This window comes from Heterocephalus glaber, unplaced genomic scaffold (assembly GCF_053883595.1).
Source record: "Heterocephalus glaber isolate CG9 unplaced genomic scaffold, H.glaber_assembly_v1.0 deba00000594, whole genome shotgun sequence".
Taxonomy (NCBI): Eukaryota; Metazoa; Chordata; class Mammalia; order Rodentia; family Bathyergidae; genus Heterocephalus; species Heterocephalus glaber.
Genome location: NW_028258151.1, coordinates 34,489,879 through 34,513,417, shown reverse-complemented (window position 1 = coordinate 34,513,417; position 23,539 = coordinate 34,489,879). Strand labels below are relative to the sequence as shown.

General features: G+C 53.5%; 1 protein-coding gene and 1 long non-coding RNA gene across 17 annotated transcripts; one reads left to right on the top strand and one right to left on the bottom strand.

Moving 5' to 3' along the window:
- Nucleotides 1–874: 874 nt before the first annotated feature.
- Agbl2 (AGBL carboxypeptidase 2) lies at nt 875–15,735 on the top strand. 16 transcript variants are annotated; one of them, XR_015448867.1, is made up of 18 exons: nt 882–1,139; nt 1,650–1,770; nt 2,003–2,066; nt 2,650–2,763; nt 3,740–3,925; nt 5,123–5,230; nt 5,817–5,970; nt 6,463–7,230; nt 7,572–7,728; nt 8,084–8,210; nt 8,678–8,778; nt 9,128–9,258; nt 12,198–12,264; nt 12,660–12,752; nt 12,911–13,057; nt 14,273–14,364; nt 14,664–14,753; nt 15,336–15,351. XR_015448867.1 is itself a non-coding variant. In XM_087205077.1 (18 exons), exons 3-18 carry the CDS (start codon nt 1,738–1,740, stop codon nt 15,486–15,488), a joined length of 2,598 nt encoding a protein of 865 aa, XP_087061203.1. In that variant the 5' UTR covers nt 1,027–1,139; nt 1,344–1,437; nt 1,686–1,737; the 3' UTR covers nt 15,489–15,735. The 16 variants fall into 16 exon arrangements, 11 of the variants coding, with proteins under 11 accessions (XP_087061200.1, XP_087061206.1, XP_087061205.1 ...); XM_087205077.1 differs by lacking the exon at nt 14,273–14,364 and adding an exon at nt 1,344–1,437 and having other exon boundaries at nt 1,027–1,139; nt 1,686–1,770; nt 14,664–14,858; nt 15,336–15,735; XM_087205074.1 differs by lacking the exon at nt 14,273–14,364 and having other exon boundaries at nt 875–1,139; nt 9,137–9,258; nt 14,664–14,858; nt 15,336–15,735.
- A 132-nt stretch (nt 15,736–15,867) lies between these two features.
- LOC147829575 (uncharacterized) lies at nt 15,868–23,484 on the bottom strand. The gene is made up of 4 exons (XR_015448872.1): nt 22,385–23,484; nt 21,439–21,656; nt 20,349–20,569; nt 15,868–17,535 (listed from the first exon to the last, which is right to left on the bottom strand). It is a non-coding gene; the product is annotated as an uncharacterized LOC147829575 (long non-coding RNA).
- Nucleotides 23,485–23,539: the final 55 nt, after the last annotated feature.

Genomic DNA, 23,539 nt, shown 5'->3' with positions numbered 1-23,539 from the left:
TCCCCCTCCCATGTTCCCTTTTCCATTTGAACATTTTTTTCCCATTTCCCAGTGTTTTACACATTTCAGTCCTTATTTCCACTTAGGGTTTCACACACCAGAGACAATGTGGTATTTACACATGTGTGTCCGATTTATTTCACTTAGTATCTTCGGGAGGTGCATCCATTTAGCTAGAAATGTCTGGAGCTCAGGATGCCCATTTTGTACATAAAATTGTTATTTGCATAGGGTAAAATTATTATTTTTTTTTTTGCTACTGGAGATCGAACTCGACCTTGCGCTTGTGAGGCAGGTGACAGAACCACTGAGCTAAATCCCTGACCCACGCATGGGGTAAATTTCTCCAAATAAAGGCTATCAACATGCTGTTAAGTTTCTGTCTTAACTGAGCCAGGCTTGATGACGCATGCCTGTGATCCCAGCATTTGGGATGCTCAGGCAGGAGGATTGCCTGGAGTTCGAGGCCAGCCTGGACTACATAGTTCAGGGTCAGCCTGAACTACAAAGGAAGACTGTGCCGCAAAAAAAAAAAAAAAAAAAAAAGATTTTGTTTTAAATGCTCAAGTTTTCCAGACTTGGCCTTCCTCACCTGATACAGAATTGACCATTTTTAAGAATCTGGTGACTTGGGTTTGTTTCCTCCTATATGGTTGATTGCTCGCAGTTTTCAGCTAAGAAGGTGGTTTTTCCCGTCTGGCTGCAGGGTGGAGAGAAGTGGAGAGGGGAAGCCGCCCCCGGGAGCACTCAGTCCAATTTACACACTGGTGCAGGAATGAGTCCGGGTCCTTCGTGGGCGGGGGCCTAGATGACCGCAAAAGCCCCTTCGCCGGGCCTACCCGCTCCTGGCCCACGGTTGCTAGGCTACGCCGGCGTCCGGAGCTGGGCGCGGGGGCGAGCCTGTCCCGCGAGGCTGTACGCGGCCTCTGCCCTGCCCAGCGGGCTCCGCCTCACCTTGGAACTTCTGCTCCCCCGCTCTGTGACCCTCCCGGGCCAGGTAGCCCCAACCCCGGACCTCCCAGCCGCCAGATGGCAACGCCTCGGGGTGCCCCGCCCCGCTTCTTTCGCTTTCTTCCGGACGTCCTGGTGGATAACATCCCCCAGAAGGGAGAGAGACCGAGCCAGGGAAGCATCAGCAGGTGTGGTACTGGGGCTTGAGCTCAGGTAGCGTTGAGCTACATCCCAGCTGTTATTTCATTTTAGTTGTTTTTTGTTTTGTTTTGTTTTTCTGTAGCGGGGATAGAACTCAGGACCTTATGCTTGCCAGGCAGGCGAGGCGCCACTGAGCTACATCCCCGGCCCATGTCGTTTTAATCTTTTTTTTTTTTTTTTTTTTTTTTTAGTACCGGGTATCTAATTCGGGATCTTGCGCTTGCGAGGCAGGCGGAGGAACCACTGAGCTAAATCCCCGGCCCTCGTTTTAATTTTTAAAACAAGGTCTGGCTAATGTATCTCAGGCTGGCCTCTAACTCTCTTGTGTAGCATCCCAAGTGCTGGGATTATAGGCATGAACTCAGCTTCCCTTTTTATATTTCTGTTTTGACGTCTCCCTAATTTGCCCAAGCTAATCTTCCTGGGTCAGCGCCCCCCAGTAGCTGGGATAACAGCCATGCCCCCCCCCCGCGCCCCGCACACACGCCCCTTGGCAGCCGCAGGGCTGTCACTCTCCCGCCTCCGACCCGCAGCTTCTGTGTGAGCAGCAGTCCCCTGGGAGCGCGGGCGCCATGCGGAGGTAGCATGTTCCCTGCGCTGAAGACCGAGCTGCAGCAGGTGGGTCCGCTCCGCCCAGCCCCAGACTGAAGGTCCAGCTGCAGATCCCAGCTGGGCAGGGCAGTTCCCAGAGCTCTTTGTGCGGTTACGGATGGCTGTCCGTGTGTGTGTGTGTGTGTGTGTGTGTGTGTGTGTGTGTGTGCGCGCGCGCGTGTGTGTGCCCGTGCGCTTTTTGTGGAGACTCCGGGCTCCCTGGGAGAGGGTTCCCTGAGGGGGTGACTATCCTCCACAGCCGCTGCCCGACCCCTACGAGGACTTCATGCGCCGTCACCTGCAGTACTACGGCTACTTCCGAGGTAACCCTGACCGGCCGGCCCGTGTCCCAAGGGGGCTGTGCGCCCAGAGGGAGGGAGCATCCCCGAGACGCACTCTCAATGCCCATTGGTAGCGAGTGCTTCCTCCTCGCCTTGCTCTGCTTCCTCTCCTGGCCGTGACACACTCGCGCTTTGTCTGTCTTTGGGCCAACACTGCCATCTCTGCCCTTCAACTCACTGTGTACCCCAGGCTAGTCTTGAACTCGTGATCCTTCTGCCTCAGCCTCCTGAGTGCTGGGATAACTAGTGCCACCTCCACCACCACCACCATTTCTTCATTTTCGAAATGATTACTAGTTTGCTGAATTTCCGGTTTGCCAGATTCCGCAGATGGCCCAGGACAGGGGCCTCAGGCCGCCCTGGTGCTGGCGCCCTCCCCGGGGTTGGGCTCCCGCCGGCCGCCCCTCCCGCCGGCCTCGCTGCGCTCAGCTCTGCCCCTGCTCGCTCACGGCTGTGACCTGGGGTCGCGCTGCGCTCGCGCTCCGGGGCTGCGCGGCTCTAGGGGAGCAGGGGCGCGGTCGGGCCGGCTCGGGTGGGACCCGAGCGCTGACCCCGCTGTTCCTAGTGCAGAGTGGGCGCCCGCCCAGCCCCGTCCCCCCGCCGCCCGGCCCCAAGAGCGGCCGCCCCCGGGAGCGGGAGCCTGTGACCCGCGCCGCCCTGCCCAAGGAGACGCCGCAGGGTGAGTAGCGACCGCCCTGTCCTGCCTGACATCTGGCGGGGGGACCAAGGAGACGCCCAGCTGCCTGGGCCAGCAGGTGACGAACGCTTGTAACCCCGGCTCTCAGGAGGCTGAGGCAGGAGGATCACTGCGAGTTCAAGGCCAGCCTGAGCTACATAGTGAGTTCAAGGCCAGCCTGGACGACATACCAAGACCCTGTCTCAAAACAAACAAATGTTTTATGTACTATTTTTCCTAAAATGCTGATGGGTGCACTAAAGTTCCCTCTGTGGCACTCTGAAAGGAAATGAAGTAAGAAGACACAGTGAAAGCTGAGTGTAGTGGCCAGGACTGTCATCCCAGAGTCCTGGAGGCCTCAGGAATCTCCAGCCCGCCCCCCAAAAGGCACACTAGGTCTCTTTTTGTTTGTGTAACCCACTGTTTCAATGTCTTGGGATCATTATCTTTTTTTTTTTGTACCAGGAATCAACTCAGGGCCTCACACTTGCCAGACAGGTGCTGTGCCACTGAGCTACACCCCCAGCCCTGAATCATTATCTTTACCAAAAAAAAAAAAAGCCTGATTTACTGTAAAGCTTTATATCTAAATATTTAATAGACTGTGTATTATTATTATTATTTGGCAGTACTCTGATTAAACCAGGGCCTTTGCACTGAGTACACTCCCAGCCCTTTACATGTGTTACTTTTGAGACAGGGTTTCACTAAGTCCCGAAGTTGCCCGGGCTGGGCTCCAATTTGTAACCCTCCTTCCTCAGCCTCCCAGAGTGCTGGGATTACACACCACACCTGGCTGGACTATGCATGATTTTATCGTAACATTTTATGACTTTGAACCTGTCATGCGGTACTAAATTGCTCCTTAGAGGAGACACGGGATCACACGTCCGCGCTTAACCTGACTTAGCTGTCGCACGGGCGCAGCGAAGGCCCTGGGAGGAAAAGCACCCTTCCAGGTTCGCCCTTCCCTTCGTAGGTCGGCGGTCGCTGAGCCCCGCGCGGGTCAGGAGCAGACAGCTTCTCTACGACGAGCCCGACAGCGCCACCCCGCGGCTGCGAGAGCCCCGCGAGCTCTTCCCGGTGCTCTCAGGCAGGGGACCCCTGCAGGCTCCGCGCTGGCCGGTGGAGTGCGAGGTCATCAGGGAGAGGGTGCAGCACATCGGTGAGGGCCGCGTCCAGCGGCTGGTGGGTGCGAGCTAGGCCCCGGGATGATGCGCTTCTGGCCTCTGGCTGGGCCGACCCGGACGGGGTTGCTTTCCTAGAGTCCCAAACGCAAGGATCCTTAAAGCTGTTTCTAGGTTCTTTGTCTCTGTATTAATATGCTCGGTTGAATTTATATTCCAGGAAGGTTTTTAAACTATATTCTGAGGCTGGGTTTGGTGGCACATGCTTGTAATCCTGGCACTCGTGAGGCTGAGGCAGGAGGATCGCCAGGAATTTGAGTCCAGCCTGGGCTACATAGTCAGACCTTATCTCAAAAAATAAAATACAATAAAACAAGATTTATTATTTCACTGTATATGCTTTTTGTTAAAAGTATCCTCATAGTTTTTATGGAAAGAAACAAGGCATAATTAATTTAGGAACAAGCTGGAAATGGGGTTAGACCTGGCTGGATTTGACCAAACTGGACATTTGATAATCACTGCAATTTCGAGTACCAGTGTGTTTTTTGTTTGTTTGTTTGTTTGGTACCTGGGATGGAACTTGGAACCTTGCATTTGCAAGGCAGGGGGCAGCACCACTGAGCTAAATCCCTGGCCCTAATCACTGCAATTTCATATCAGCCGTGATGGTGCCTTTTATATTATTTCTCACTACATACTCTTTAAAATGTCTTCTTCCTAAGATGGATGAGCTTCAGACATTTCTAGCTAAATGGATGCACGTGAGACCATACTCTTGAGTGAAATAAATCAGACACACATTTAATACCACATTGTTTCTCCGGTGTGGGAAACCAAAAGTGGAAATAAGAACCAAAATGTACAATAGACATTGGTAAATGGGAAGAAAATGTTCAGATGAGAAGGGGAACAGGGGAGGGGGGAGGGGAGGGGAAAGAAAGGGAAAGAAAAAAAGAAAATTGAAGGAAAAGATGGAAACAAAGCTTTTGTACATAAGGGCAGGGGAATGGGAAAAAAAGCAGCAAGATATATTACGTACTGGTACAAATTCCCTATGATGAATGTTATCATTATGTATATCTAAAATGTACCAGTAAATGTTTTGCTAAAATATAAATAACTAGGGCCGGGGATTTAGGTCAGTGGTTTCGCTGCCTGCTGCACAAGCACAAAGACCTGAGTTTGATCCTTGGTTCCAATAAATATTAAATAAATAAAATGTCTCCTTCCAGAGTGGGTCCCACCAGAACCAGAATATTTCTATCAGTCAACAGGAAATGAAAAGGTCCCGGAAATTATGGGCGAAGAGAAAGGAACAGTTGTCTACCAGTTACAGTCAGGTACTGTCACCACCCTGAAGCACACTGAAGGATGTGTTGCGACAAAGTTACCACATACCTATTTTCCATAAGAAAAGTTAACTTTTGCAGGGGAGGACAAGGTCTTGCTATGTAGTTCAGACTGGTCTTGACCTCACTCTACAGCCCAGGCTGTCCTGGTACTCTTGGTGATCCTCCTGCCTCAGCCTCTGAGTCCAGGAACTACAGGCGTGTGTCATCACACCCAGTTTCTGTTTCTGTTGTTTTTTTTTCCCCCCTGGTACCAGGGATTGAACCCAGAACCTTGCATTTGTGAGTCAGGTGCAGCACCACTGAGCTAAATCCCCAGCCCTGTTTGTGTTTTGTGTAGAATAAGATTTCAGATGTTTTCAGATACTCCATAGAACGTCATTGAGCTGGGCGTGGTGGTGCACACCTGTCATCCCAGAATTTGGGAGGCTGAGACAGGAGGATCGCTGCCGATTTGAGGAAAACCTGAACATTTCTTTTGTTAACCCAGAACAGTGTTGGCAGGTAGGGGGCTCGGCACCTATTTGCTGGCTGCGAAAACTCTGAGCGGACCTGGCCTAAACTCTCTCGTCTTCAGTGCCCACCGAAGGCTCCTACTTCACCAGCTCGCGGGTGGGCGGCAAGCGCGGGTCGGTCCAGCAGCTCGCCGTGTCCCTGCACGGTCCGGAGGACGACACCCTGCTCTTCGAGTCGAGGTTTGAGAGTGGCAACCTGCAGAAAGCCGTCAAAGTGTGAGTCGCCGCGAGTCCGCTGTCGCAGAATGAGCGTAGGAGGGGGTCCGGAAGGGGAAGAGGTGGAGGGGGGGGGCCCGAAGAAGACGGAGAATCCCACTCCTGAGCTTCCCCAGAGTGAACTTTATCTACATCATCTCTCCGGCTTGCAGAAGAAAATGGAGCGCACTTAAGTCCCTATTAGTAAAAACATGTCCCAGACAGTAATAACTTCTCCAAGCCGGGTGTGGTGGGGCACACCTGCGATCCCAGAACCAGGAGGCTGAGGCAGGAGGATCGGCTGGGCTACACAGTGAGCGCCAGTATCAAAAATAAATAAATAGGGGCTGGGGATTTAGCTCAGTGGTTCCAACGCCTGCCCTGCAAGCGCAAGGACCTGAGTTTGATCCCCGGTACCAAAAATAAATAAGCAAGCCAAACAAGGAAGAGGATAAACATTAGGTAGAGCGTGTCCTGTGGGGGTGTGACCTGCCTTCTTTGTGCTCGTGACAGGGCCGCCTACGAGTACGAGCTCACCCTGCGGCCCGACCTCTACACAGACCGCCACACGCAGTGGTTCTACTTCCGCGTGCAGAACACCCGCAAGGACGTGCGCTACCGCTTCACCATCGTCAACCTGCGCAAGCCCCGCAGCTTGTTTGCCGTGGGGCTGCGGCCGCTGCTCTACTCGCAGCGCGACGCCTGCAGCAGCCGGGTCGGGTGGCGCCGGGAGGGCGGTGACATCCGCTACTTCCGGGGCGGCACCGGCAGCTACTGCCTCACGTGGACGGCGCGCTTCCCGCACGACCGCGACACGTGCTTCTGGGCGCCCGGCTACCCCTACACCTTCTCCGACCTGACTCGCTACCTGCGGGCCGCCGCGCGCGACCCGGCCCGGGCCCGCGTGTGCAGGCTGCGCGCGCTGTGCTGCAGCCTGGCCGGCAACCCCGTGTACCTGCTCACGGTCACCAACCCCGCGCGCGGCCCGCAGGCCGCCGCCGCCAAGAGGGCCGTGGTGCTGAGCGCGCGCGTGCACCCCGGGGAGAGCGCCGGCTCGTGGGTGATGCGCGGCTTCCTGGACTTCATCCTTGGCAGCTCCCCCGACGCGCAGCTCCTCCGCGACCTCTTCGTCTTCAAAGTGGTCCCCATGCTGAACCCTGACGGCGTGATCGTGGGCAACCACCGCTGCTCGCTGTCCGGGCGGGACCTGAACCGCCACTACCGGACCCTCCTGAAGGACGCCTTCCCGTGCATCTGGTACACCAGGAACATGGTCCAAAGGTGAGGCCTTCCGGCTGCTCAGGCTTTTGGTTGAGACCAGGCCTTGCTATGTAGCCCAGGCTGGCCTTGAACTCGCAATGATCCTCCTGCCTCAGCCTCCCAGTGCTGGGATCACAGGTGTGCACCACCATGCCCGCTTCAGAGTTGCATTTTTTTTTTTTTTTAGTACCAGGGATTGAACTCAGGACCTCACGCTTGCCAGGCAGGCACAGTGCCACTGAGCTACATCCTGGGTCCCAGAGTTGCACTTTTCCTAGAAGCAAAGGCACCAACAGTTGCACCTAGGGAAGCAACCTCGATGGCCCTCAGATCCCCACTGAGGCCTGTGTTTGCCCCCACAGACTCCTGGAAGAAAGAGAGGTTCTCCTGTATTGCGATTTCCACGGCCACAGCCGCAAGAACAACGTCTTCCTGTACGGTTGCAGCAGCAACAGCCGCAGGCACTGGCTGCACGAGCGGGTCTTCCCGCTCATGCTAAGCAAGAACGCCCCGGAGAAGGTGAGCAGGACCCAGGACCCAGGGCCGGGCCTCCCAGCCTCCCAGGCACAGTGTCTGAGATGAAGCTTTAGCTGTGTATTTCCTGAGACAGGGTCTCACTCTGTAGCCCAGGCTGGCCTGGAAGTCACAAGCGGTCCTCCTGCCTCAGCCTCCCAAGTGCTGGGATGACGGGCATGTGCCACCTGGCCCAGGCCATAAAACCCCTTGGCACCTCTCAGAGCAGATGTCTCATGAGACCCGCTTTAGGAAGGAGACCGCCCCATGTAGAACTCTAGGGAACCATCGCATTACACAGCCCTGAACCTGAGACTGCTGTTCCCCGTGAGTGTAAGCAACAGCGTGCGGTTCTCTGCAGTTCTCGTTTCAGAGCTGTAACTTTAAAGTCCAGAAGAACAGAGAAGGCACGGGCCGTGTGGTGATGTGGCGCATGGGGATCCGAAACAGCTACACCCTGGAGTCCACCTTCGGGGGGTCCACACTGGGTGAGCCGCTCAGTGCCAGCCTGGCACAGCCCGGGGCAAAGGCAGGGAGGCCCTCGTCGGCTGTGTGTTTGGGGACCCTGCACCCACATGTGGGGTGCGGTCTGGATGGAATGGCCTGGTGAACTGCTCAGCCTCTCTGAACCTGGTTTTCCTCTGCCAGTGACAAGGTCCCCGCTCTCAGGGCCGCTCAGGGAGGATGTACAAGTGATAAAACAGTACACATCATGCCTGCGCCTGCCACAGGGCAAACCTCAGCAGTGACAGTCACCATGACAATGCTCTTTTTATTGTCAAAGATTCTTCTACAAGCTGGGCCTGTCATCCCAGAACTTAGGAGGCTGAGGCAGGAAGACTGCTGCCAAGTTCAAGGCCAGCCTGGGCTACGTGCATAGCAAGACCCTGCCTCAAAAAAACCACAACAAACAAAAACCTCCCCATAGAGAGTGTGCCTTGTGTTTCATTTGCAGGCAGTAGGAGAGACACTCACCTCACCACCGAGGACCTCAAGGCTCTGGGTCACCACATCTGTGATACCCTCCTGGACTTCTGTGATCCTGACCAAACCAAGGTAAGACGGGCTTCGAGAAATGCAGTGAGCTCCGAATTATTTAAAACCCTGGCTGCCGCTGAAGGAAAGCACTTACTCCTGACTGTTCCCAGCCGCAGTCTGCCAGCCTTTCGGTGTCTACTCATTGCTTTTTTGGGTGCTGTTGAGTCAGGGTCTCACTGTGTAGCCCAGGCTGGCCTCGAACTTGTGGCGATCCTCCTGCCTCAGCCTCCCGAGTGCAGGCATCTCAGGCGTGCACCACCCTGCCCGGCTTTTCTTGTTACTGTTTTGTTTTTTGGTTTCCATGTACTCCGTATTTGATGACTACATAAACAGGTATCAAAAGTAGTTCTGTTCTTCACTGCAACAGTTCATTCAGTGTCTAGCAGAGCTTACGGAGCTGGTACACCAGGAAATCCACAGGAAACTCAGTGAGCTTGGACAAGATGTGAACTTAGAAGAAAACTGGAGTGACATCCATTTGTCTGACATTGAATCCAGGTAAGAAATTTCATTTCAAAGAAAAACAAGTGGACTTCATTTGCTTTGCTCTTTTGTTTTTGAGACAGGGTCTCACTATATAGTCCAGGCTAGCCTCCAGCTAGCAAATTTGATTATGAAAGCCATTCTTTTTTGTTTGTTTTTCCCTGGGTACTGGGGTAGAACCGAGGGCCTGGTACATGCTGGGCAAGCATTCCACCACTGAGCTACACCCCCAGCCCTTCTCTGTGGGGTTTTTTGTTTGTTGAGGCAGAGTCTCCCTGTGTAGCCTAGACTGGCCTTGAACTTGCAACCATCCTCCTGCCTCAGCCTCCCAAGTGCAGAGATGACAGGTGTGTGCCAGCACCCCCGGCCTGTTTTCGTTTTAATTTGTCGTTTTGTTTCCTCTCTTGCTGTCTTGGTGTTAGTCCGAACTTGGGGCCTCCACAGCCCCTTGTCCTGTAGACCCTGAGTTCAAGGCTAGTCTGGGCTACATAATGAGTTCGAGGTCACCACAAATTACAGAATGAAACCCTCTCTCAAAGAAGAAAAGTAAAGCATTACTGCAAAAGCCAGGCGTGCTCTCTCCTACCTGTAATTCTAGTACTCAGAGGCAGGCAGATTCCAAGTTGGAAGCCAACCTGGGGGGACAGAATGAGTTCAGAGCCGACCTGCACTACATAGTGAGACCCTGTCTCAAAAAACAAAAATCTGGCCAGGGATTTAGCTCAGTGGTTTCGCCGCCTGCTACGCAAGCACAAAGATCTGAGTTCGATCCTCAGTACCAAAAAAACCCCAAAAAAACAAAAATCAAGAAAAAGAATTACAGAAAGCAGCTTGGCAGCCTCTGGTCAGGAGGCCCAGGTCACCTCCCATTGGTCCTCGGGATGGCTCGGCAGGGCAGGCTGGAGGGTCCCAGCTGGCTCTGGGTACTGGCAGCTGAACTGGGCAGGGGACACCCGTTGAGCTGATCAGCCAAGGACTGGATGAAGGAGAACAGGAAGCAAGTGGGGCGCCCTCTCCCTGGCCCTGAAGAGCAGGGACAGTTTGTGGAGTGGCGCTTTGGATTAGTCTAGATGGGCACACAGAACTTTCGCAGGGAGAGCTGGGTGATAAACATAATACTCCTAGCCAGGCATGGTGGTGCATGCTTATAGTCCCAGCACTAGAGAGGCTGAGACAGTTTGGGGCCAGCCTGGGGCCAAGTTTGGGGTCAGCCCAGGCAATTTAGCAAGACTCCATCTGAAAATACAAAATAAAAGAAGGGCTGTGGATGTCACTCAATCCAAATGCCCTGTGTTCACCAGGGTGCACACCTGCATTCCCAGCACTAGGAAGGCTGAGGCAGGAAGCTCATCATGCATTCAGGGCCAGCCTGAACTACAGAGTGAGGAGCAAGACCCTGTCCAAAAAAAAAGAACCACACACATACAAAGTGATACTCCTGGTCTCTGCTCTCCAAATACTACCAGATTTGTTTATACAGAGCCAGGTGCACACCTGTAATTTTAGCTACTCAGGAAGCCGAGGCAGGACAATCCTGAATTCAAGTGCAGTTGAGGCAACTTAGTGAGGCCCTGTCTCAAAAAACAAAGCAGGTGAAGACTGGGCTACAGCTCAGTTAGAGGGCCCTGCTTAGCATGTGCAAGGCCTGGGTCCATCCCCAGTTCAAAGGAAAAACAAGAAGCCACGCGTGGTGGCAGACACCTGTAATCCAGCACTCAGGAGGCTAAGGCAGGAGGATTGCCGCACATTCGAGGCCAGTCTGGGCTACATAGTGAGAGGCTGTCTCAAAAAACGGGAAAGAAAACCAAGGTTTGTTTGTTTATATACTCAATACATTTTTACCAAGTACTTGGTAGGGGCCAGGGATGTGGCTCAGGCACCATTCCTGCTTGGCAAGCATGAGGCCTTGAGTTTGATTCCCAGTACCAAAAAAACACCCCCCAAAAAACAAGCACTTGGTAGGGTCTTTGGTAGGGTCTTTGTCCGGTAAAAGGGCCGAAAACCAAGACCAGACCAGGCCACAACAAGCCTTTATTAGGGGAATAGATCTGCCGGGGTGTCTCTGAACAAAGGAGAGACAAAAGCAACGGGGCAGGGAGAGTCTTTTATAGAGACTGGGGAGGGGTTTGTAGGGGCTGAGGTGGGGTTGAGTGAGGTAGTGACTAGGGAATGGAGAAGCCTGTGATGTCACTAGGTGGTAGGAGGTAAGTGAGTATTAGGTTACTCTCTAGGCGGGAACAGGGGCATGCTGGGAAGAAGGGTTTATTCTTTGGTGGGAGCAACCATCTTGGCATGATGTCACACAGGGGAGGGGGCAAGGCACCTCAGGAAGAGGGCAGCTACTATACATAATAGCTGCTGAGGTGGTGGGAGACCTATCAGTCTTGGCCTGGGAACAGAGCAGCCAGACAGGAATGGCTGAGGGGCGTCTGTGCCCAAACAAGTCCCAGGCCCCGCTGCCCTCTGGGAGTGCACACGGCAGCTCCTGTGGCTGCCCCCAACCCTGGCCACATGCAGCTCTGCCCCGCATGCTGTGACCTGGCTGGGTTGCACTGCAGTTGCCTGTACCTGACCTGCTGCCCGGCAGGCAGTGGTTCAGGACGAGTGAATGGACTTCGGGTCATGAATTTTTCCTGTCAGGTGTGGTGACGTGGCCTATAATCTCAGCTACTTGGGAGGCTGAGGCAGGAGAATCCCTAGTTCAAGGCCGACCTGGGCAACTTCGTGAGACCCTGTCTCAAAATAAAATAAAAATGGGCAGTGGGTGGAGCTTGGATTGGAGCACTTGCCTGGCATGGTCCATGCCTAGCAGCAGGGAAAAGTAATCTCAGTACTGGAAGCATAGAGAGCGAGTGGCAGACTGGGTATCCCAGTCCCACACGGCTGGCAGGTGTCACTTCCTGTGAGTGTTAGTCACGGCTGGCCGTGTCCCTTCTGCTTTCCTTCTGTGACAGCACCAGCGGTTCCGACAGCTCCCTCTCAGATGGACTCCCTGCTCACCTACTGCACAGGGCAGAGGAGGTGAGATTACTGCCTTGAAAATATCGTGCCCCTGGGCCAGTGCTGATGGCACAGGCCTATCATCCTAGCACCCTGGGAGGCTGAGGCAGGAGGATCACAAGTTACAGCCCTGTTTGGGCAACTTAGCAACCCTGTGTCAAAATAGACAAGAAGGGCTGTGGTGTATCTCAGTGTGAGGGTCCTGGTTCAGTCCCCAGTAGTGGAAAGAAATTCCTAACACTGCTGGGTAATTTGGTGGGTTGTCCAGGTGTCGGGATATCTGCAGAACATCCAGGAATGGGGCTTGGTGTAGAGCCCTGGCCTGCTGTGCCCAGAGCCCTGGCTTCGGTCCCCAACACCAGGAGGGAAAGGTCTGGGACCCTCGGCGACATGTTTCCCTGTACTTCCCCTGACAGGTGAGTCAGAAGATAAAGATGTTTCAGAAGAAGAAAAAGAAGCCACTGCAGACCAGAAAACAGCGAAATGAACAGTATCAGAACAGTAACTCGGTGGGGGAGTCAAAACTCACCGGAAGCATGGGTGCCTGCGGGGTCCAGGGGCCAGGAGAGGGCAGGCTTGACCGGCTGGGCAGCTGCGGGTGGAGGCTGGGGCCTGGGTGGTGGGGACCCTGGACGATGGCTCCTCAGGCCCCTGCTTTCTAAGACAGAAGCGCTTTGGCCGGGGTCTCGCTGGGGGACCCCTTGAAGGACGGGCGAGTTTTGCCACCACCCTGCAGAAGCAGCCGGCCTTTCTTAAACAGCTGGAGAATCCTGGCCCTGCAGCGGTAACACAGGAGAAAGTGAGACGCCAACAGGTAGTGGGCGTCACTGTCACACGGTGTTTGATTTCGCTCCTGCCCAGGGGGAGAAGTGCGGGCCAGGTGCTCCGGGGTGAGGCGTCCACACGTCCTTGGGCAATGCCAGTGCTTTGTGGCTTCCTGCGGTGCAGAGAGAGGCCGCATCCTGCCGCCCCGCCACCCGCAGGCCTCATATACCAGTGACACGACAAGCCCTTTCCTGGTGCTGGGGATGAAACAACCCTGTCTCGGGCCTGGGGTTTCCAGGGGCACTGGGGAGCGAGCAGGGATTTCCATTGCAGGAAATGGTTGGCCCTTCAGAGTTGTGTGGCTGTAAATCCTTGATTCTTTTATGTATAAAGATAGCTTTGGAGCTGGGAGTGGCAGCGCACACTGAGGCAGGAAGATGCTAAGTTTGAGCCCAGTCTGAGGAACTTATTGAGACCCTGTCTCAAGGTTTAAAATAATAAGGGGATTGGGCCGGAGATTTAGCTCAGTGGTTCCGCCACCTGCCTCGCAAGCACAAGGACCTGAGTTGGATCCCTGGTACCAAAAAAAAAGGGGGGTGATGGGGACGTAGCTCATTGAGAAGGCCCTGGGTTCAGTGCCGGGGACTGATGGGACTGAAGGTCCCTTGCGCAGTGCCAGGTACACGGGCACGGCCCCATCCTTCCAGCTGGGGCACAGGCTCCAGAGTGGGCCTTGAGTTCTGCTCCAGCCCTGCTGCGGATACAGGGCACCATCCCTAACCCACTGAGCTCCAGAATCTAAACTTGTGGAGGACCGGTGTCACAGCCCGGTGAAAAGTTCCAAGCCGGGAAACTTGTTTTATGCACAAAATTGTCAGAAATATTGTTTAGAATCAGCATTAGGCTAAGCGCAGGAGGCTACGAAGCCCAAGTGGGTTTCCTTGTCTAGATGTGTGTTGCATCCCCCAGCTTTCTCACCATGTATGGTGCATTACAAACCCGGTCTTCCAAACCTGGGAAAACACTGGGCATGGCAGCGCACACCTGTGAGCCTAGCATTCAGGAGGCTGAGGCAGGAGGATTGCCTCGAGTTTGAGGCCAGCTGGGAAGACTTAGTGAGACCCTGCCTCAAACAAAGAAAACAACAGTGGGAAAAATGTACTCTGACACACTTGTGTTGCAGTATTTCTGCTCAGTTGGTTTTCTGTGAGTTACTTTAGCAGCCCAGGACTCAGTTTCTGAATCTGAAATATGCACCCTAAAGGTCGTGTGAGCATTAGATTTGAAGCTGAAAAGTCCCTGCAGATGGGCACTGATAAACATTAGCCCTTTTGCCTGCTTTCACTGGACACAAAGGTAAGATTGTCTTACTATATGGCTCAGGCTGGCCTTGAACTCACTTCATAGCCCAAGGTGGGCTCCAATTGCAATCCTCCTGCCTCAGGCCCCTGATGCTGGGATTCAAGGCCAGCAGCACCAGGCCCTGCCCCCTTTCCTCCTCTTTGAATTGTCACTCTTTGGGTTTCACCTTTCTTGAGGTTGGGATGTCAGCATGCTCCAACACCCATGCATAGACAGCCCGTAAATGCTGTGTGCTCAGTACAATCCCAGTTTTCACCTAGGAAACTAAGTGAGGCTGAGCTCCTATATTTCAGACACAGTTAAGTGGAAGAGGCCGAGACGCTGCCCCGGCCCAGCCAGCACCTCCCCTGATCAGGCCAAAGGACAAGGAGAGGGTGCAGCAGGTACAGCATCTCACGGCTATGCCAACAGTTAATGCTGTAGTCTCAGCATTCAGGAGGCTGAGACAGGAGGATCACTGCAAGTTTGAAGCCAGCCTGGGCCATATAGTGAGTTCAAGGCCAGCCTGGGCTACACAGCAAGACCCTGTCTCAAAAAAACAAAAATGTATATGTATGGTATGAATGCCACCCACACCTTTACGTTTACTTCATTTTCTTAATGTTTCTAGTGGATTATTTCATTGTAAAAAATTTATTTGATTACGCCTATTATTTTTACAGAATACTAGGTCTCAGTGTGGCCTTTTCACACATGCACATAGATCCTCTGATCACCTCCATCGCCTGGGGGATCCCCTCCGTTTCTGCAGGGCTGTTGCTCTAATAACAGGGGTGTGGGGCCCTGACTTCCACACACGTGGGATCGCCCCTACCGGTCAGGCTCTGCCCTCCCCGAGCCCCCGGGAGCCCAGGGGACCAGGACAGACCCCTTCCGCGGTGCTGAGCCGGCCCTGGGGGAGAGGCTTGCCTGCCTCGGCCTCCCACCTGTCCAGCCCTGACCCGCACCTCTGCTCTCTCGCACAGGGGCAGAAGCCGGGTGCTCCAGCCTCCCTCGCTCCCCGGAGCCTCAGCAGCGCTCGCGGAGAGCCGGCGCCCGGGGCGCAGCCGGGCCGCAGGAGGGGCGGCAGCCTGGTGGCCTACCCGGCACTGCACGTGTGCACCTACCCGTGCCCCTAGGGCCCCTGGGGTGGGAAGCGGGCAGGAAGCCTGCGTGCGCCCCTCGCGCACATGGCGTCCAGGTCGCACCGTGAGCGCATGCGCCCCCCGCAGGTGCACAGCGGAGCGGCCGCGGAACGAGGCCTCGCCGCCCCCTGGGAGCGGGTTCTCTTGGTTCCGTGCGCCTTGTCTACCAAGACCAAGCTCTGTTTTAAACCCTTTGGGGGACCTTGCTATACAGAAATAAAATCCCTGTACTAAAGCTGTCTAGGCGTGTGATCCGCCTGGTTTGCTGAGGAGGGCCAGACGGTTCCCGCGGGCCAGGTGAGGGGTTCTGGAATCTGATGCTGCGCGTGGGATGTCCTACGGCTGTGTGCACGTTTACCTCGGTGGTTCCAATCTGTTCTCCGGCCAGGAATGGTGACCCAGGCCTGTGGTCCCAGCACTGGGGAGGCTGAGGCAGGAGGATCCACCCCTACCTCAAGGTCAGCCTGAGCTTCACAGTGAGTTTAAGGCCAGCCCGAACCACATAGCAAGACCCCGTCTCAAAACAAACCCAGTAACTAAATAAATAAATAGATAAAATCTGCTCTCAGGATCCCGCCATTCCCTCTGATGCTTTAGCCCACTATCCTCACATGGACAGATGTTGGCCACATCTTTCCAGTGCCTTCCACGAGCACCAAGCCTAGTGGCCACCTGCAACACATCCTGTCACTGCCAGGTCACACCCGTGGATGGGGGGCACACGCCTGCCTGTCATCTCAGCACCTGCAAGGCTGAGGCAGGAAGATCACCATGAGTTTGAGACCAGCCTGGGCTACAGAGTGAGTTCCAGGCCAGCCTGGACTACATAGCAAGACCCTATCTCAAGAAAAAACAAAAAAAGGGCCAGGGATTTAGCTCGGTGGTTTTGCCACCTGCTGCGCAACCGCAAGGACCCGAGTTCAATCTCCAGTACCAAAACGAAAAAAACAAAACCCCACTTTGCAGAATGGGGGTCCGCTAACTTCCGGCCTCCCGGCCGCACTGACTCCGTTTGTGCTGTCTGGAGAGGCAGAGGTGGCCCCAGGTTACAGAGGCCACCATCCACAACACAGACACCTCTGTAGCCACAAAGCCTGCTTTATCCTTCCAGTGACAAAGGTGAACTGTGGTACGGCCGGCTGACTGGGCCAAGTCCCAGGTGACATTTCTGTGGGTCTCCCAGGACCACTCCCACCAGCCCAGCACCGCCTGGGTCCCCTGCACTCCCCCCAAGCTGCCTGCTCAGCAGAGAAGAGCCCCAGAGCATCTCTATTACAGGCAGGGCTCACTCCACAGTGGGGTCTGAGCAGCTGAGCCGTGATCTATAAAAAACAAGATTCCTGGGCTGGGGATGTAGCTCAGTGGTTCCTCTGCCTGCCTCACAACTGCAAGGTCCTGAGTTCAATCCCCTGTACCAAAAACACCCACAAGATTCCTGCTGGGTGTGGTGGTGCACACCTCTAATCCCAGACTTGGGAGGCTGAGGCAGGAGGATCACTGCAAATTTGAGGCCAGCCTGGGCTACATGCCCCAAGCACCACACAAAAAAGAAAAGAATCCCTTAAGAGCAGAGAAAGATTGATTACTCTTAATCCAAAATTTGAGATCTAGTGGGCCAGGGATTTAGCTCAGTGGCACTCCACCCACCTCTCAAGTACAAGGTCCTTAATTCAATCCCTGGTACAAAAAAAAGGCATGAGCAATAAACAAAATTCAAGATCTCCCCAAATCTAAAATTCTATGAGCATCCAAATGATACTACAAGTGAAAATTCTGTGCCAACCTCATGTAACAAGGTTGTCACATGATGGGGTTTTGGTCAAAATGCAAACACAGAACACAGTTCATTCCGCTCCCCAAGGGAAAAACTCAGCCCCTTCAGCAGCAATACACACGTTCCTTTTATGCACAAGTTAGTAACAGTGCAGTGCCATGTGCAATAGCACGAACCTGTCTTCCCCACTACTGTGGAGGCTGAGGCAGGAAGATCACTTGAGCCCAGGAGTTTGAGTCCAGCCCGATTAACATAGTGAGACCTCATCTGAAAAGCAAACAAAGAAGAGAGAAAGTCAACGTATAAAATTAACCTCCTTAGCTGGCCGTGATGGCACACGCCTGTTACTAAAACCTCTGCAGTTAAGTTCTAGTCTCCTGCGAGCCACGGCAGTACACGGCAAATGACAGGACAGGCAGAAAACTCAGACTGAGAAGAAGCTGAGCTTCGGGTCTGATGAGTGCTGCTCTGGGCAGCAAAGATCAAAGCCCCTAGCTTACCGCACCTTTTATTCAGTACATTGGGAGAAACAAATGTAACAAATGACTTGCAGAGAGTTCAGTACATCCTGCATAAATAAGGTGTAACAATCCAAGAACAAGGAAGAACTCAGTAGATGTTTGTTCCTCCCAGGATGTTTTCAGCTCCCAGGATGTTTCTTGTCCTGGAGAATCACAGCATCACCCAGATCACTGAGGTCTCAGTTGTGACCCGAGGCCAAAGTGGAATTATGTCTCAGAATTCCATAGCTGGGCTGTAGGCAGGAGAACTAAACTAACCAAATAATTTTTCCCTAACATTATGTAGCATTGCTCCTGACAGGCAACTGAACAGGACCCTGTCTCGAACTAGTTTTAAAAGAACCAGAGATTTAGCTCAGGGGTGCTGCTGCCTGCCTCACAACCACAAGGTCCTGAGTTTGATCCCTGTACCAAAAAAAAAAAAGTTTTAAAGGGGGTAGGGGGTCAAGCTAGGCATGCAGCTTAGTGAGAAGCCCTAATTCAGTGCTCAGTACTGAGAAGAAAATGAAAAAAAGAGGAAAACCACCCTCTTCACAGCTCCGTTCAGTTGCCTTTCTCCCTCTCAGGTCCACTTCCTGACCCATTTGGCCCAGATTCCGAGATTTGTGACTTCACCCCCCCTCTTGCCAGCACTCCAGTATCCTCACCCTGCACCCTTCTGCCACAGCCACCTGCTCATCCCGAACCCTTGGACCCACCAGCCTTGCCATCCATCTGTCTTTTCCACTCCTGCACCTCAGCTGCCAAGATAGCTGCAGGAGAACCTGCCATCGAGTGGCCTGGTGCCGCCACACAGCTGTCTTCTCCCCTAGCTGCAGACATGCATCCTCTGTTCCTGACCCTGCACCTCCCCCTCTCTCCTTCATGGGCATTTCATTTCTCACTGTCTCTCTGGCTCAAGCCCAGGCACCCTCTCTCCCACCACTGCCCTCCCAGCCAGCAGCCTCACAAGGGCAGTGGATTTGGAAGCCAGGATCAGATCAGAAACGGTCAGAGAAAACTGTAGCTGCACTCAGAACTGTCTCTGGCAGGTTTGTTTATATCACAGTGTGGGCGAAATGATTCCAAAGCCATTTCAGAGATGTCATAAGGCTGAGCAAATGAATAAATGTGAGCTCAAGTGATCCTCTTGTTTCAGCCTCCTGAGTCCCAGGATTACAGCTGCATGCACCACATCTGGCAGTGGAAGTGTATGATTTAATTTCCAACATTAACACAATAAACTCGTTTCTCGCCTTTTCAGATCTTTTTCTATAAATATCAGTGCCCTTGTTTGCTAACGTGAGATCATAATGTAAACACTATAACCTGGCTTAATTCAGTCTTATCTTTCATGGGGTTTTTTGTTGTTATTTTGTTCTGTTTTGAGACAGGATCTCACCCTGGAGCTCAGGCTGTCCTTGAACTCCTGGTGATCCTCCTGGCTCAGTCTCCCAAACACAGGGATTACAGGCATGCACCACCATGCCCAATGTCTGACTTTCAGACAAGGAGATCATTCTGGATTTTCTGGGCCCATAAAAGCAGAAGAGGAAGGCAGGAGAGCTCAGCAGACATAGGGGAGTCACAAGCAGTGACTGAGTCCTGAAGGGGCTGGGAACACCCTGGTGACCGTCACCCTGAACAGGGGGCGCTGCAGCTTCTGAGGCCCCGACCCCTGCCAGCAACCAGCACGGGGGTGGGGACGCCATTCCCTAGGTCTGGTGGAGCTGTATCTGAACACTGCCACCATCCCGGAAGCAAAGGCCCCACAGCCTCCTGGTCGAGGCTGGGCAGCCAGCTCCTGAATCTCAGCCTGAAGAACCTGAGTGGAGAAATCAGCCTGTGGACTCTGGACCCGCAGAGCATGTGGTTGTTGTTTTCAGGTGCTAAATGTGAGATCTGCTACGGCAGCAACAGAAAACAAAATCAGCCTCTAACTCAAAAAGGTAGAAAGGGGCAGTCAAGGGCAGTGGGCAGACGGGAGGTGTGGGTGCTCTTGGAAGGCACAGGAGTTTCACTGGGGGACAAATAGAGGCCCTCGACAGCTGCCACCCAGAGAACTGGCTGGACTGTAAAGAGCCTGCTGTAATCTGGAGGAGTCCAAAGTCTTTCCTCAATTTCTCGAGCCTCTCCTGGGCCAGGGACCAGGGATCAACCCGGCTATCAAGAACAAAGTGAGTTGGAATGACGGTGCATTCTTGGCACTGGAGTACCCAGGAGGCTGAGGCAGGAGGATTGCCACGAGTTCAAGGCCATCCTGGGCTACATAGTGAGTTCAAAGCCAGAGTAGATTCTGTCTAAAAAAAAAAAAGTTGAAAAATCAAGGACAAAGTGAATTCTTTAAAAAAATTTGACACGTAATTGTACATATGCATGAGGTTCAAAGTGATATTTTAATACATGCATATGATAAATATTCTTTTTTTTTTTTTTTTTTGGTACGGGGATCGAACTCAGTTCCTTGCGCTTGCCCAGCAGGTGGCAAAACCACTGAGCTAAATCCCCGGCCCTATGATGAATATTCTTAAACAAGGAAGCCCTTTCCGTAACAGGCAAGCTTGCTCTGCAAACAGCTACCTCTGATCTCTGGTGCACTGGGAGCCAAGCAACAGACAGGCACAGACAGCTTCCTCTCGGCCCAGAGACTGCGTGGCCCTGGCCCCTGCGGTGGTGGCCCCTGCTGGGCATGGCTGTCTGCTCTTCTCCATGGCTCCCGACCTTCTGCACCAAGCTTCTGCTCCTCTCTGCCAGCCATGGCTGGCATCTGCGCTACTGAAGTCACCCAGGGTATGCAAGTCCTTTGGGAGGAAACAAATGCGGGGAGGGGAGTGTGGATCAACAGAAAATAAAGAGTATATGCCTTTTATATTGAGCATTTCAACCTCAGCGCTAGGGACAGTTGGGCCAAATGACTCTATTGTGGTTAAAGAAACTTTTCAGATATGATTATACTTTGTTTGGTTGGTTGGTTTTTGTTTGTTTTTGAGACAGGGTCTCACTATGTAGTTCAAGGTGGCCTCAAACTCACTGTGTAGCCCAGGCTGGCCTCGAACTCACAGTGATCCTCCTGCCTCAGCCTCCTAAGCACTGAGATGACAGGCATGTGCCACCTTGCCCAGCAAGAATGGGGATTTTTGGACACCAGCAATGCACAAATCCCTGAATAATCTGTCACTGACTGATGTCTAAAAGGTTTCTGGATTCAATTAAAAGCAACTTATAAATCACCACACGGGTAGCACACCAAGGCAGGAGGATTGCAAGTTCAAGGCCAACTTGAGGGGCCAGGGATTTAGCTCAGTGGTTCCAGCGCCTGCCTCACAAGCGCAAGGTCCCAAGTTCAATCCCTGGTACCAAAAAAAAAAAAAAAAAAAAAGCCAACTTGAGCAATTGAGCATGAATCTGTCAATATAAAGGGCTGGATGGGAATGTGGCTCAGTGCGAAGGTCCTGGGTTCATTTCCCAGTATCATACAAAAAATAAAAATAAATATATAGAAATCCGTAACAATTCTAAATGCTGCCATTTTTTTCTTTTTTCTTTCTTCTTTTTTTGTTACGTTTCCAGTGTGCTGGGCTGGGTGGGCGCACTGTCCCACCTTGCCCGGCCAGGAAGCAGAGCCTGCTATGCCCTTTGGTCTGTGGTCCAGGGAGGCAGTGTGCCCTACCTGGGGTCACTGGGTCACGAATGGCAGAGCCCACATTTGCCGCAGATCCCCAAATTCAGAGCCAGGGCTGAGGACAGGGCGGTGCTCATGCAAAGGAACCCGTTGCTGCCATTGCAATACAGTTTTCCAAACGTCATCTTGTGTGCAGTGCCCTTACTGCTCCTAGCACCCCGCGAGAGAAACAGCTGTGCTGTCCTCAGATGCAGATAAGAGGAAATCTAAGAGGGCAAAAGACAAATGGGTTGAAAGGCAAAGCTCATACAAAGCAAGGTTTCTTTTCTTGAGTATGAACAACACCTTTTAATGGCTTGTGTTTCTTATTTTTTCCCAAAGATTCGTAATAAAAATACATAGAATTTCAGGAATCACAGTACAGTGGGTGATGACAGAGTGGAACGGGACAGTGTGTGCAGTTCGATCCTCCCGGTGGGCAGGATTCACCCCAGGGAACCCTAACAAGCGCAAGGCTGCCACCCCTGCTGCCTGCTGTCTCGGGCGCTGGCACTGGGGAACCGTTCTTGAAAACAGAAATGAAAGTGAACGCGGTGGACGGCCTCACCCTGCCCTTTCCGTCCTCTTCACATACGCAGGTGCCCCAGGGCGCCGGGCAGACTCGGGTCCCTGAGGTGGCCCAGAGATGTGCTCTGAGGCAGCTGCTGCACTGCAGGCGATGGAAGTGAGGGGCCCAGAACTGCAGCAGGAGGCCGAAGTCCTCCGCCCAGGGAGGACACTGAGGACAGGCACTGCCCAAACCCTGCCAGCCAGTCGCCCATTCAACAGAAAAGGTCAAAACCACTGGGTTTTGAGTAAAAATCCTTCACATCCACCTGTGTTCAAAAATAATAACTTACCGGGCCAGGGATTTAGCTCAGTGGTTTCGCCGCCTGCTACGCAAGCGCAAAGACCCGAGTTCGATCCCCGGTACCAAAAACAAAACAAAACTTACCAAATTAGCAGCTTCCTTGAAAGAGCGATCACACTGTAAACCCTAAATCCAGAAAGGCTCACTTCCCCACGAAGGGAAAAACACGGGCGAAACAGCTGTGGCACCTCGCGTTTCCCACCACCGGGTCAGAAGGTTAAGCAAGGCAGGCAATTTCCCTGTGAGGGTCTCAGCCCCTCAGACTGACAGATTAACCACATCCGGCGAGGCGGCATCTGGCAAAGCAAGGTTTCCATCAGTTCTCCCCTACCACACGCCCGCTGGGAAGCGCTGTTTGATGTCTCACTTGAGCCCAGGGGAGAGGGCAGGGACCAGGGCTTTTCCCACGTTTCCTCCAACAGCCTGTGGCCTGAAGACCCTATCTTTGTGCAGTGAGTATTTGCTGAGGACCTAGCATGTGCCCGGCCCTGGAATTACACCTGAGACCACGGCTGTGTGGCTCCTGGACTCAACAGAGCTCAGTGGAGGGAGCAGACAGGTCAGTTGGAGCAGGTGCTGCTAGAAGCCAGGCAGGAAGTAGGGGAGGCTGGGCGTGGAGGTCCACACCTGTCTTCACAGCACTTGGGAGGCTGAGGCAGGATGCTAAATTCAAGCCCAGCCTGGATGTTAGCATGACCCTGTCTCGAAAGTTAAAAAGAAGCTATGGGTGTCGCTCAGTGCAAAGGCCCTGGGTTCAATCCCCAGTACCATAAGAAATGAAAGAAGCAGGTGAAGTTAGAATGGCACCATAAGTCGTTTCTGATGACATTCACTGAATGGCCGCAAGAGAGCAAGCTGAGACGAAGTCAGAATTAGCGAGTGCTCCTTGGCCATCAGACCTTCAGGACTGCACGGAACATCCGTTGAACCTAGGTTGATGGCTCCAAGGCAAGTGCAAGGCAAAGCCTAAGGAAGGAGTTTAACCTTCCACTCTTCTGACCTTGCGATTGTCGTCAGGGTCACACACACCCCTCGACCATGCCCATGTTCCCGCCTCCTGGACTCTTCAAACCGCGCATGCGCACCAGAAACTGCAGTTCCTGGCGGAGGGCTCAGCGCCCACTGCCAAGCCCCGCCCCTCCGCCGCACCCGCTGGCGAGCGCCTTTTCTCGAGGCGGGGCTGTGGGCGGGACCTGCCGGAGGGGGGGGCGGTGCGTGCGTGTGTGTGCGTGCTGCGTG